We start from the raw sequence: 13,489 nt of genomic DNA on the forward strand, positions 1-13,489 counted from the left end.
GGGGCCCGCAGGAGCGGTGGGGGGGGATGGAAAAACCGGTCCGCACGCAGCGGCGGCGCCAGAGTGGTTGCACGTGAAAACAAAAGCAAAACAGAACAAAAAAAAAAAGCAACTGGGAGGGGGGAGAAACGGCGCGAGCTGTAAAAAGGGACAATGACCAGAGAATCGCCTGTGGCCGCAATCATTTCTCCTTGGCAACTGTTCTCTTTTTTTCCCCCCGCCCCCCTCCCCACGTTTCTCTTTCAAGGACACCAGAGCAGAGAGCCACCCCCGGGCCGCACAGGGGGCGCGCGTCCTACGCCACCTCCCCGAGGATCCACGGGTGCTGCATGAGCTCCTCCACGGTCGGCCGCCGCCCCGGGTCCCGCACGAAGCACCTACGCATAAAATCCAAGCACCCCGGCGTCGCCTCCGCCTCCGGAATCTCCGTCGGCCCGTCAGTCGCCTGCGCAATCATCATGATGGCCGCGGGCGCGTTCACCTGACTCGGCCACGGCGGCTTCCCCGTCAGCATCTCAGCCACGGTACACCCCACGGACCAGACATCGGCCTTGTAACTGTAGCCGGCGCCGGTGCCGGTCACGTCCACCACCTCCGGGGCCATCCAGTACGGGGTGCCGATGACGGTCCGGCTCTGCGCCACAGCGTCCGAGAGCCGCCTGGCCGCACCAAAGTCCACGAGCTTGATTTGCGACTCCAGCTTTGGGTCGCTTGAGGTGTCCACGAGGAGGTTGTCACCCTTGATGTCGCGGTGGATGATGCCCTGCGTGTGCAGGTAGAGTAGACCGGTGAGCAACTGCCGGGTCCAGCTCCGCACCACGGCAGGAGGGAGTGGCTTGAATTTCTTCACTAACGAGGTCAAAGACCCGCCGCCGATGTATTCCATAAACATACAAATCGTGTTGTTCAGTGAATCGTAGTACACACCCTTAAAGGTGCAGAGGTTCTTGTGATGCAGACGACGCATCATATTAATCTCCCGCGAGAGGGAGACAAGCTCCTTGACGCTGAACATACCAGTCTTCCCCCCAATTTCCACGCACTTCACGGCGTAGAAAGAGCCATCGTCAAGTAAACCCAAATAGACAGAGCCGTACGTCCCACGGCCAATCAACAGACCACGTCGCCACGAGCGGAGCGCGGGTGCGTCATTCGTTTGCAGCATCTCCGGAGTGATGCCGTCTGGGCTAAGCGTGGCCCACGAATTATACTTCTCCTCCTCCTCCGGCGTCACGTGAATCGTGCTGTCGGCGTCCGCAGGGTCTTGCGGGTCCTCGTCCGGCTTCAGCGGCAGCTGCGGAGACGGAACGGTCGAGAGCCGCGCTGGTGCGGGGGACTGTGACGCCTTCCCGCCGTCGTCATCGCCACGGGTGCCGCTGCTGCCGGCTTTGCCAGCCACCCCTGAGTGGTAAATCCCCGTGTGGTCCAGGCCGCCTTTCAACGGCGTGCGTCTATCGTCAACGGGGCCCGTCGTCTCCCTTCGCCCCACCAGAGAAGATTTCTTCTTCGTCCCACACCTGGAGCAGAACTTCGCCGTCGACTTGATGAAATGGGCACCGCAGTGGTGGCACACCTTCGCCCCCGCCGCCTGACTGTCGCGGCCAACGATGCCCTCCGACATGCAGGGAAAAGTACAGGTGCGCAGAGAGGAGGTACTATTGCACAGCGACCCGAAAAGGTGCCTTGTGGCCAGAGGCGACTTGCAACTGACGCTCGGCACGCGCGTACTGCGAAAATGCGTGATGGGCACTTGAGTTAACGTGCGGGGAGGAACGGTAAGAATGAAAAAAAAACAGCAAGAGAAAACCGAAAGGGTGTGTGCGTGTGTATTTGCTGGCTGCAGCCTGCAGGAGTGTGGAAGGGTCTGGCAACTTGGCCCGCGCACAAAGAAGACTCGCAGGAAAGGGTGAAGAAGGGCATCTCAGTCAGTCGCATGCATCACGGGGACGCCGCTTCTACTTGGCTCTGCCGCCGCCGCTTCGATGAGCCGGGGCCGCTGCGGGAAGCGCTGCCTCCTCCTGCCGCTCGAGCACAGATGCGGCACGTCGCCACTGCGTCGCCTCACGCTTCCCTACAGCCTCCTCCGTGGTGCCACGCCGCGCCACTCTCTGCTGCACTCGCCTCGCCCACGCCACTTCCTCCTCTGTGGGGGCAAATGCTGCGTGGCAGGGGGCGAGTTGCGCGGGGTGCACGACCAGCTTGCCGTCAAACCCAAGCGAGCGGGCGAGGTGGACGTCACGGCGAAATCCGGCGGTGTCCGAGGCGTCGTCAAAGGCGCCGTCCAAGACGTGCATCTTAAAGGCCCTGGCCGCAAGTAACACCTGGAGGCTGCAGTGCAGCAAAGGCAGCGAACCAAGCAGGGCAAGATGCTGGGCAGTGTCACTGTCCACGTCGCCGCTAGAGGCCTCACCGCACGCGACTTTGCCCATTGGCAGCTGGAGCTCCACGGCAAGCCGCCTTGGGCCCACCACGGCGTAGTGGTAGTGGCCCTGGCGGCAAATCTCTGGCGCCTGCACGACGGAGAGCGGGGTGTCAAAGGAGGCCCACAGACGGTGGCTGGGGTGAATGTACGCCTCAGCGAGCGAGTAAGTGTCGACCGTCACCGCGGGCAGGAGAACGCCCTCAATGCGGTCGCCCAGCAAAGCGGCCAACTCCAGGTCCAGAAACCCGTTTACGGGGTCCAACTCAGGGGAGTTGACACGAATCAGGTAGCGGCCCCGCTCTGCGGCGCGCGGGCACGCCCCCTCCTCACGCTTCTCCTCGCCCCGGTTTTCACCCGGTTCCTCCGTCTGCAAGAAACGCAAGATGCCGTCGCGCGCCTCCCCTCCACGTCCCTTGCAGCACGTTAAGTCAAACACCACGGCATCCGCGGTGGCCCCGCTGCGCCGGTGTCTTCGACACGCGTCTGCGATACCGTCGGCAGGAATCACAAGAACACTCCGCGGGCAGGCGTTCGCGTTCTCGCGCATGCGGCGATCGATGACGACGACGACGCCGCCACTCCCATCCGCGCTCGCCTCGGCGGAAGCGGCGCACCGGGCGTCGTCTCTGCGGTCCTGCCAGAGCACGTAGTCGTCGTACATCTGCGTCAGCCCTTTCCACAGCTCACTGCAGGCTCCACGCAGCCGCGGGGTGAGGCGCCGCATAACTGGACGCCGCCTGGCCGCTACGGTGGGGATGCTCAGAGGCGGAGGAAGAGAGGCGCAACGAAAAAAAAAAGTCTACCTCCCCCGAGGCCAGCACCACAGCGGGAGAGGGAGCAAATAAACAAATAAATAAAGAAAAGTACAATAAAAAAAAGAGCAATAAAGAGATCTTCGCGAGTTCCCATTTTTCACTTTGTTCTGCCTCCTCGCATTGGCGGAGAAACAGCGGGGGGTGCACCATCGCTGCTGATCCCCTGACTGGTAGTAATTTCGATAAGAACGGCGTGCACCGTTTGTTGCTTTCGCCGTTTGGCTTGCGTTTGCGTTTGCGTTCGACGTACACTGTGGAGTGAGAGAGGCGATGCATGCTTTTGGTGCGTTCCTCACTTTCCCCCCTTCCGCCCGCCGAGAAGATTGCCGGCGCCGCTAGTAAACCCCCTGCACCATCTTCTCAAACCAGTGCGCCCCTTCATCCTCCTCGGTGTCGCCCACAACGGCCTGAACAGCCGCCTTCCACTCGCCCAGCTCGTGGACGTGCACGACGGAGAAAATGAACGTCCGCTCTTTCTTGTTGCTGCCGCTGCCTCCCCCGTCCGCCTGCCTCTCGCTCGCCACGTGGATCCCAAAGTTCGACGGTAGCTTGGCCTCGCTCCCGGGATCCGTCAGCTTCGCGTTGGTGAGGTCAATCACACCCTGCGGCTTGCCCTCCTTCATGCTTTCCTGCGAGTCAAAGTAGTAAAGCCTACAGTTCTTTAGCACACAGTACCGCTTCTGGTTGCTGTACGGCCAGCTTGGCTGCTGCTTAAACAAGAAGCCCTCCTTGTACACCTTGGCAGGGTTAACCCTCGTCTTTGCGTCAGCGGTGAACGGCAAAGGTGGCAGCTGTTGCTGCGGATCCGCGTGGCTCGCGCCCTTCGGTGCCGCAAGAGCCGCGGGGGGAGACACAGGCGGCGAGCTGGCGAGCTCGCCGCGATGGACGGTGCTGGCTTTGTTATTCGGCGAAAGCAGCGCAGCTCCTCCGGCCGGCCTCACGGGCGGCGGCGCCCGCCGCTTCGGCGCCAGCCCCGCGGGCGGCGGCAAGTCATCGTCCGAGTCGGACAGGTTGATGGCGGGCCGCGGCGGCGGGAGTTGGAGGTCGTCGTCGGAGTCCATGCGCCGCTTCCTTCCCTCCTTCCTTCCTTCCTTCCCTGTCTGGCTGCGGGGTGCGGCAAAGCAAAGGGGGGCGAAAAGGGCGAAAGTAGGCGCCAAACGCGCACGTTGCCTCAGCCCTCTACTTCTCTCCTCACGCGGTATCGCGCCCCCTCTCGCGGTGGCCGCCCTGCCGGGCGCGTGCGTGCGGGCGTCAGGTGCACGCCAGCGTCAAATATGTGGCGCTGCAGCGGGCAGTGCGAGCTGGTGGTGGGTGCGGCGGGAGAGAGAGAGAGAGGAGGACGACGAGAAGGGGGAACGGGGGGAGGGAGGGAGGGAGGGAGGGGAGAGGCAAACACAAGCGACACGCAAACGTGAACAAGCTAAATAAGCATAGTAAAAGAGAGAGAAAAAAAAAACCAAAAATACTCAAAAGAGAACGACATGGAAGAAAGCAGCAAAATAGTGTGAGAGGGCGCATCTTCCCACGACGCCGCAACCGGGGCTTGGCAGGCTCAAGCAAAAAAAAAAATGAAAAGAAAGAAAAAAAACACACACGCACAAGCGCAAAGGTAAACTTTGTCGTGAGCGGGGGTGGGGTGTCGGGGGAGGGGGCCGCATACCCCACCAGCTATTCCATGCAGGTGAGGAAGCACGGCAGCTCCTCAAAGGCGAGGAGTGACTGCCCGGCGGCGTCCCGTGGGGCCACGGTGGAGGCCACCGTGGAGAGACGGCCGCCGCCGCCGTCACCCGCAGAGTCGTCCGCGCTATCCGAGTCATCGCCCACGTCATGGGCGCCGGTCAGCGCCTGGTGGAGTCTGTGGGCCTCCTGCAGCGCCTTCCAGCGGTGTGCCCAGTGCCAGAGCGTCCAGGGAACGGTGGTGCCGCACATCTCACGGCACAAACCGGGGGTGGCACGCACGGGCCCATGCAATACAAGAGCCGTGCTTCTGCGTGGCTGCTGCAGGTCGATCAATTCCCGAGCCTCCTTCAGCACAGCCTTGATGTGTGTCCCTTGCAGCAACTCGCTGTCGGAGTAGCTGTAAAGGAGCTCCGCCTTAATGTCCTCGGCGTCGAAGATCTGCTGGCGCACCAGCGCACACGTCTTTTTGCGAAATGCGAAAAGCCGCTGCATGCGCTGCATCAGTGACTCCGCCCCATCCACGTCCTCCGTGGCCTCCGCGCCGCTGCCGCCATTCTTCCCACGACCGCCCTCTTCGCTATCAACACTGCCGCCCGCAGCAGAAGGGGCGGGAACTAAAGTGCCAAGACGGCTCAGCATAGCGCAAGCAGTGGAAAATGACCTGGCAAATCGACCGTGGGAAAACGGCGGGGAACGCGAATCCGTTTCGCTCTTCTCACTCGTCCCATTGTCGTCATCCATTTGAAAGTAGAAGCGAATCTGGGTGGCACTGAAGTACCCCAGCAACTGCATCCCCACCCTACGAGGCACCGGCAGGCTTGTTGCATGGCTGCCCCGCAGCGGACCACCTTCGCTGCTGAGCAGCACGTACGGCACGTGCTGATACGTCACCACACGAACGTCACCAATCACGGTGTCTGAGTCGGTGGTGCTGGAAGAGCAACCCTGCGACGCGTCCGAAAACAAAGGCAGCGTCAGACCTGAAAGGGCGGCAACAATGCACTCCACCGCCTCTGTGCGGGTTGCTTTTGCAAAAAGCCGTTCTGGGAAATGCAGCAGGAAGCACCCTCCTCCCTCCTCGCACGCCGCCATGCAACCAGACGGAAGCAGCAAGTCCCCGCCGCAATCCAGACGCTTGGTGAGCAAAAAGTCACGCGAGTTGGCGTTTTCAGCGCCAGTAGGCAGCAGTCCATGACCGTTGTACGCGCCCCCGGTGTCGAGGGGAGGCGGGGCGTTGTAGTGTGCGTGTCCCCGCGAGCGCGCGCTTGTACCTCCATTTTGGTGGTGTTGCGCGCTTGCGTTGGTGGCAGGGTGAACGCCCCGCAGCTCCAGCGCCAGCAGTGGGAGGGCGGTGTCCGGGGCCGGCGACGCGTCGTCCCACGCCGGGGTGTACAGCAGCCCCTCCGCCTCAAAGACGTGTAATTTGAGGCGGAGCTGCGGCTCAGCCAGCGGAATGGAGATGACGCGCCGGTCCCGCACCTTGTCGCTGCCGGTGTACGCGCGCTGGAAGAACTCCAGGCAGTAGGAGGAGGCGTCCTTGGGTGGGCGCACCAGCCGCAAGCAGCCCCACGGCACCTTGTAATTCGTCAGCTGCATTAGCCCCGTGGCCGACGGCCGCCGCCGCACGAGCTCCTCGACCCCCATGGAGAGACACGTGACCTCGCAGAAGATCCCCTCCTCGGCCAGCTGCCTCACCCCCACCTCCTGCATCTTTGCCTCGTCGCCGTAGCAGCCAACGAGCGTCGCCGCGGCTCTCACCTCGTCGCCGTTCGACAGGGCAAGTGGAATTGGGGGAAGCGGGGCCCTCCGCACCTCACTCTCCCCCGCACCGTTGGCGTGGCCCGCCGCCTGCTTCTTCAGCGTTTCGAAGGTGTCCAGCAATGTCTTGACGCTACGGACGACCGAATACGTGGGGAAGGCGGCCTCCCGCGCCGCCTCCGACGTCAATCCATTCGCCTCCAGCACCCAGCGCAGGGACTGGGGGCGCAGCAGAATGCCCTCCAGCATTTCCAGATCTATGCTGATGGCCAGCAGTAACTCCTGCCGCATGACGCGGGCCCAGATCCCCTCCCAGATCCCGTCACCCAATACAAAGCAGCTTGCCTCCTTTCGCAGCAGCGACATCTCCTTTGAGAGAAGGTGCTGTTGGTGGAAGATCTCCCCCATCTCCCCATCCACGTGGCCGTCGACGGACAGCCTCGCACTGTTACCGCCTGCCTCCGCCTCAACCCTTTGCGTCTTCCGCAGCTGCTCATCCAGGCAACGCTCCAAGTCCGCTTGCAGGGCAATGCGCTGGTCAATGGCGCGCATTCCCTCCCGGAGCAGCAGCTTCTCCCTTGCGCAGTTCGTCATCTCGGCAGCAAGCTCCCTCATGTGTCGCTTGATGTCCATGGCATGCTCGTCGCGCAGCACCGGTTGGCTGTTCTCCTTCGCCAGCCGTGCATTGACGGCCTGCAGCTGCTCAACGGCAGTCTGTAGATCTTCAATCTCCTGTCGCTTGCTGCGGCGCGCGCTCTCGACGTAGAACTCCCACTCCCTCTCAATCTCCGCGGCGGCCTCCTGCATCCGTTTGTCCTCCATCGCCCGGTAGCGGTGCAGTTGCCGCTCCACAAGAGTTCCAATAATGTACGCGCGCCTCTGACCTGGCGACAATTCCTGGCCTGCAGACCACGCAGCTGCAGAGTTTATCGCGGGCGTCAGGGAGTCCTGTTGCGAGACGTCCTGCGTGTCACGACTGAGGTACGCAAGCCGCATCTCCGCGCAGAGCTGGACGTACTCCACCTCCAGTCGGCGGTACGCCTCGATGCGCTCCTCCGCATGCGGGTCTCGCAAGTCCTCGAGCAATGACACCACTTCTGTTGAGGCGTTTGCCAAACTGTGGGTTTGTACGTTTGTGTGACGCACCAGCTCTGCAAACTTGAGGCTCCTTAGCGTCTCCTCCGCGGAGCAGGGCGTGACATGCACGAGGGTCAGCACGTGTCCGGACTCCAGGCACGGCCGCAGCAAACGCGTGAGCTTGGAGTCCCGGTACGGCACATGACTAGATCGTTGGTACAACGCCAGAAGCACGGCTGAGAGGGCGGAGATAGACTTGTTGATGTACTGCGCCTCGCGGAGCGCGGCCCCCTCCACCTTCGTCTCCTTCACCCGCTCGGAGCCGGCGAGGTCGACCATCGCCACGTACGAGCAGACGCGCTGCGCCACGGCCTCACCGCCCGCGTGCCGCGAGTCCGTCAGGTCGAACTGCAGTTGCAGAATGAAAACGGCGTGCGAGCGCGAGCTCGTGTCGTTGCGCTGGTGCCCCTTCGTCACCCGATTGCGCGACGCCAGCTTGTAGCAGCGGCGGAAGTCGTCGACGGAGGACACCGGCACCCCACCGCCGCGAAAAGGGGTGCCGCCCACGCCACTCGAGCGTTTCCCAGCACCACCTGCCGCGAAGGCGCCAGGGCTGTTCATGTTCCGACAGAATGCGTCAAGGCCGCCGATGTCGCTGACGTTTGAGATCAGCCGTTTAGCGGGATCCAGCAAGTCGTGGAACTCGTCCATGTACAGCTCCACGCCGTAAAGGATAAGCTCCTGCAGCGTCAGGGAGGCGCCACGGCCTCGCCTCTGCCTGTCCTGGCTTCTATCACCTACCCCGCCGGACCGGCCAGCGGGTGAGGCTCTGGCCGTCGATTCCTCTTGCTCAAGCACGACTGTCTCCCCGCGGCGCTCCAGCAAAATGAGCACCAGGCGCGGCAGCAAACCCACCGCCTCATTCACCTCATCCGCCACGAACAACGACTCCGCCAGACCACTACTAAGTCCCGTGAGGCTCATCTCGTTTCTGGGCACGGCGCAGGCGTCCGTGTAGAGCGGGAATTCCAAGTCGAACGGAGACATACCCGAAGATAATGGGCTCCCCACGACTTCTCTGGCATCCGCTCCACGCCCTGGACTCTGCGCGCCTCTCCCTTCCTGCTGTTGTTGCTGCTGCTGCCCCTCATCCCTTTCCGCCGCCGCGGGCGGGGGTGCTCCTTGTGTTAGCGTCGTCATCGACCCCAGCCCGGCTGACCCCGAGGCATTGGTGGCTACCGTGGTACTGCTGCTTCTGTGGCTGTTCGACAGCGGCTCAAGCGCGGTGCCAATTTTACTTCGGTTGCTGTTCTCATAGAGCTGTCGGTCCTCAAAAAAGTTTGCATTATACATTGATGGTATCACAGGGCTTCGCTTCCTCAACGCAGAACTGCGTGCGGGGCCCATCATGCTATACGTCTTGCCGCTCCCTGTGGGGCCGTAGCAGACTATGGCGACGTTTTGCGCCAAGAGTGCTAAGTCAACAAAATCCAGCACGCTTTCCTCGAAGACCTCATCTTGAGTTGCGTCCTCGCCGTGGATAAAGTCAAAGCTAAAGTGCTCCTCCCGCCGAATGAAGCCAGGTGGGTTGGGCGCTGCGGCCTCCTGCGTGGTTGGCGTGGTAGGTCGAGTTCCCCTCCGTGGGGTGGCAGTTGAAGTGCGGCGGGGGCACGAGGCGTCTCTGCGGTGACCCCGCGGCGTCTGCCTGCCGAACGGCGTCCTGGCCAGCGGCAGCTCACTCCACCGCACAGGGGAGACGGAGTGGGGCCGCAGCTGCGGCGACGCAAACGGCGACTGTGGCGCACTATTGGGGGCACCGCTGCCACACACCGGCGACGCGGTCTGACGGCGCGCCGACGCCACCTTACTGGAGCGCACCACGAGGTTCTGGTGGTCGAGGCACCACACGTGGCGCTGCTCCTTCCGCTCCCCCAGGTACGGCAGGATGGGCCTGGCGCGGATGTGCACAACCGGCAGCACCACGCGGCGCCGCGGGGTGAGGTGCACCCTACCCGGCGGAGACAACGCCCCAGGGCGCTCGCCAGCGAACGCCGGCGGCTCGTCCGACGGGTCCCCGCCCCCTGCGTCCTCCGCGTACATGCAATACACACACACACACACGGTGAGAGAGAGAAAGAAAGAGTAGTAGAAATGGATAGATAGTATACTTTGTGTGTGTTTGTGTGGCTCCCCCGCTTCTTCTTGCTTCTATTACTGTTGTTGTAAGTTGTTGTTAGTGTTGCCGCCTTCGCCTTGCAGCAGAGCGGCCCGCGCCTCTCCTCCGCCAGGCCCTCCTTCTCAGTTCCTCCGCCTTTGCTTGCGGCCGGGCTTCACCGCCCCGCCTTTGCTTCCCTAAACCTCTTTGTTTGCTCCCTCTTCCCTCTCGGCGTCCCACGCCTTGCACACACAGAGAGAGAAATATATATAATAGAATGGGGGAAAAAGAGCGGGGGAGCTGAAGCGGGGTACAGGAACACACGCACGCAAAGGAGGAGGACAGGGCGGGCGAGGGACCGCCCGGCGGCAAGGGCACAAACATTACAGACACAAACAAACAAAAAAGACATGAACACATCTCTGAAAGCGGCACGCTGCCGCTCCTGCTTGCTGGATTCACGGCATCCCAAGAGAGCGCCAGGGAGGTGTGCCCCGCCCACGCCGCGCGCCGCGTGTCTGTGTGCGGCGGGCAGGAAGGGTCCTGAAAGCGCAAAGGCGGCAGGAGGGACGGAGGCAGGGCGCGAGGGACGGTGTGGTGAAGTGCGGGCGGGGGGAACCCCTTGCCCCGCCGCCGCGCCTAGCAGCGCTCGAACACCTTGTAGAGCTCCTCCACCGACACCACTGCCTGCAGCGTGCCATCGAGCAATGCATCGGCCGGCGGAAAAAAAAACTTTGGGCTCGTCGCGCACGGCAACAGCGCAAACCGAATGGCGTCCACGAAGGAAGGCACACCGTCGTCCGTGTCCGCACCGTCGCCAGAAGCCGCATCACCCGGTGACGGGGCCGGGCGCGGCTCCTGCCAGGCGTCGTGCAGGCGTAGTCCGTACAGAGTGTCCGCAATGTGGCGGGCGACCGCGGTGAAGCAGGCCAATTCGCCCTCACGGTACGGCACTTCCGCCGCCAGGCGCCAGAGAAAGAGTGGCACGACCCGCGGAGGGGGCGGCCACGAGGCATTCAGGCCGAACGGCAGCGCCAAGAGATAACCGTCGTGTGTGATCTCAATGGCAAAGTACTCCAGTAGCATGCAGCGCCACTGACGGAGGCATCGGTCCATTCGGCGCACGGTGCGTTGCATGCCCTCGGCGGAAGCAACGTCTGCACCGGGGGGAACGTCGTGCTGGAGGGCAAATCCCAGCAGGTCAGTCACCTTCACGGGCTCCTGCAGCAGCAGCTGCGGCGGCGCCGGCAGTGACGCCACGGACCACCGCATGAATATGCGCTGGTACACGACGAGACGAACCAGACGCAGCGTCTCCACGGCGTAGAGGGTGGTTCCCGCCTGCGCCAGAAACATGCAGTCGTTGAGCACGCCCACGTACGCCAGCTTCTCAAAAAGTGACTGGGCAGTGGGGGAAGTTGCCTGCAGAATGTGTGAAACAACGGTAGACACACTCGTAAGCAGCAAGCTCTCCGCTCCATCTGGCACAGTCTCCGCCGCAGCTCCGTCGGCAGGCAACCCTGACGTTGCCCGCGCCCCGCCGACGTCCTCTTCTTCTTCCGCGTCTTCCTCGGCGGCGGTTGCCATGCCAGCCGCCCTCTGGATCTCCCTCCGCTGACGCTTGAACTGCCGCATGACATAGCCCAAGTCGTCGTCGTCGTCGTCGTCGCCGCCCTCGTCCTCCGCTTCTTCCTTTAGTATATTCGCAAACACCTCCGTGTTTCCGCCAGCGGCAGTCGTGGCGTCAGCCTTCACGATCGGCGTGGCAGGAGGCGCGGTAACATCGTCGCACGCTGGCGGGCGGACGCTCGACGCCTGCGCGGCGTGGGGCTCCGCGTGGAAGACGACGTCCGCCGAGTCCCCTGCGGCCAAGAGATACAACTGGCCGCGGGCCTCCGGCCGCGGCAGCCCGCCGCCGCCGTCGTCCAGGGATGGCTTGCTTGCCCCGTCCTCATCCGCCGCCGGCAAGCGCCGGCAATAGGCGTCGAGCGCCCCACGCTGTGGCTCCACCCGCACGACGTTGCAAGGCGGCGGCGCCACTCCAGCAACGGCGCGGGTGGAGGAGGAGCACACGGAAGTGGACGGCGGCGGCAAGTGCGCCCCCCTGTCACACAGGGCAGCCGCCTTGGAGAGTACGTGCCGGGTGTCGAGCTGACGACGGGCGGCCGACTCCAGCACGGCAAGCCGGACATTCTCCGAGAGCTGCGCCACTATAATTTCCTCGTCAAGGAGGCAGACCTCGTGCTTGGTGGGGTGTATGTTCACGTCCACGCGGTCCGGGGGGACGGTGATGAAGAGCACCGTAAAGGGGCGGTTGCCGCCCGTCAGGACGCCGCTGTAGACGGTGTCCACCGCCCGCTTGATGGCGGCGCTCTCCACCAGCCGGTTGTTGACAAACACGCAGAGGTACGGGCTGCGGTTGAGCAGCGCCATGCCGCTGGTGTAGCCGCGTATGAGGAAGCAGCCCTCGCCGGCGCTCCCTCGTGCCGCCAGCACCGCCTCCGCCGAGCATCCCTCGGCGCTGGCCCCGACGCACCTCAGCTCGTGCAGGTGGGAGGCAATCGCCGGGCCGTGAAAGAGACGGATGTTCGCGAGCGTGGCGGAGTCCCTGGGGAAGAAAACCTCCGCCTTCGCCCCGCCACCCTCCTCCCGGCGGCAGGAAAACGCGACGTGCGGAAAGGCCAGGGCGTACCGTGCGACAACGGCCACAATGCGGCCGTACTCTTCCGAGGGGCGGTTGAGCGCGCGGCGGCGCACGGCGGAATTGTAAAACATCCTCTCCACGCGGATGCTTGTGCCGGGGTTGCCGGCGCACGGCGTCGGCTCGCCCTGCATCGCGCCATCCAGGTAGTGGCAGCGCCACGCAAGCGTTCCAGGCGGGGCCCCGTCGGGGCCAGCGCGCCGCAGCGTCGTCACCGTCACCCTAGCGACGTACGAGATGGAGCTCAGCGCCTCCCCGCGGAAGCCGAAGGAGGTGATGCGGCTCAGCTCCTCAAAGGAGCGCAGTTTGCTGGTGGCGTAGCGCTCGCACAGCAGCGGCAGGTCCTCGCGGTGGATGCCGTGGCCGTCGTCCGTCACCTGCAGCACCCCCAGCCCGCCGTCGTGCACGAGGACCTGGACGAAGGCGGCCCCCGCGTCCAGGGCGTTCTCCAGCAGCTCCTTCAGCGCCGCACTCGGGCGCTGCACCACCTCCCCTGCGGCGATGCGGTTGACGACGCTCTCGGGCAAACGCTCAATGTGGCGCATCTCCGCGCCGGTCGCCGCCCCCATCCCCCCGCTCTCTGCTCGGGAACACAGCTTGCCCAGTGGACGGCGAAAACGGAGAAGCCACAAAAAAAGAAAAAAAAAGTGAAACTGCAACGATGAGAGAGGGGAACAAACGCCCCCCACACAAGCTGCGGCCAGGCCACCAACCCACGGGGCCAAAAGGCAATTCAACACCACCGCAATTGCGTTGCAGACACATGTTAAATACTAATGCGACCACAGACACACGTAAAAGAGACGCACACGCGGCAAACGGTCCAAACATGTGGACCCACCCAGTCCGCCCCCGCCTTCAGACCGCCCCGCACGCGGATA

The 13,489-nt window shown here is 63.5% G+C and overlaps 5 protein-coding genes across 5 annotated transcripts, besides 6 other annotated features; all 5 read right to left on the reverse strand.

Moving 5' to 3' along the window:
• The first annotated feature begins 76 nt into the window (after positions 1–76).
• Positions 77–112: a microsatellite.
• Positions 113–295: 183 nt separating this feature from the next.
• Tco025E_01617 (putative protein kinase, putative,serine/threonine-protein kinase) lies at positions 296–1,621 on the reverse strand (the record flags this gene model as incomplete). The annotated part of the gene is made up of 1 exon (XM_029368555.1): positions 296–1,621. The coding sequence occupies one exon, from the start codon at positions 1,619–1,621 to the stop codon at positions 296–298; it is 1,326 nt and encodes a 441-aa protein (XP_029231340.1).
• A 334-nt stretch (positions 1,622–1,955) lies between these two features.
• Tco025E_01618 (citrate lyase subunit beta) lies at positions 1,956–3,146 on the reverse strand (the record flags this gene model as incomplete). Its single annotated transcript, XM_029368556.1, has 1 exon — positions 1,956–3,146. One exon carries the CDS (start codon positions 3,144–3,146, stop codon positions 1,956–1,958), a length of 1,191 nt encoding a protein of 396 aa, XP_029231341.1.
• Positions 3,147–3,261: 115 nt separating this feature from the next.
• Positions 3,262–3,310: a sequence feature (A-rich).
• A 132-nt stretch (positions 3,311–3,442) lies between these two features.
• Positions 3,443–3,479: a microsatellite.
• A 93-nt stretch (positions 3,480–3,572) lies between these two features.
• Positions 3,573–4,298, reverse strand: Tco025E_01619 (uncharacterized protein; the record flags this gene model as incomplete). Its single annotated transcript, XM_029368557.1, has 1 exon — positions 3,573–4,298. The coding sequence occupies one exon, from the start codon at positions 4,296–4,298 to the stop codon at positions 3,573–3,575; it is 726 nt and encodes a 241-aa protein (XP_029231342.1).
• A 6-nt stretch (positions 4,299–4,304) lies between these two features.
• Positions 4,305–4,333: a microsatellite.
• Positions 4,334–4,557: 224 nt separating this feature from the next.
• Positions 4,558–4,625: a sequence feature (GA-rich).
• Positions 4,626–4,795: 170 nt separating this feature from the next.
• Positions 4,796–4,825: a sequence feature (A-rich).
• An 80-nt stretch (positions 4,826–4,905) lies between these two features.
• Tco025E_01620 (putative kinesin) lies at positions 4,906–9,852 on the reverse strand (the record flags this gene model as incomplete). The annotated part of the gene is made up of 1 exon (XM_029368558.1): positions 4,906–9,852. One exon carries the CDS (start codon positions 9,850–9,852, stop codon positions 4,906–4,908), a length of 4,947 nt encoding a protein of 1,648 aa, XP_029231343.1.
• A 694-nt stretch (positions 9,853–10,546) lies between these two features.
• Tco025E_01621 (mismatch repair protein MLH1) lies at positions 10,547–13,177 on the reverse strand (the record flags this gene model as incomplete). Its single annotated transcript, XM_029368559.1, has 1 exon — positions 10,547–13,177. The coding sequence occupies one exon, from the start codon at positions 13,175–13,177 to the stop codon at positions 10,547–10,549; it is 2,631 nt and encodes an 876-aa protein (XP_029231344.1).
• Between the last annotated feature and the right edge of the window lie 312 nt (positions 13,178–13,489).

The sequence above is a fragment of the Trypanosoma conorhini genome (assembly GCF_003719485.1).
Source record: "Trypanosoma conorhini strain 025E chromosome Unknown Tco_14.4_contig_00055, whole genome shotgun sequence".
Taxonomy (NCBI): Eukaryota; Euglenozoa; class Kinetoplastea; order Trypanosomatida; family Trypanosomatidae; genus Trypanosoma; species Trypanosoma conorhini.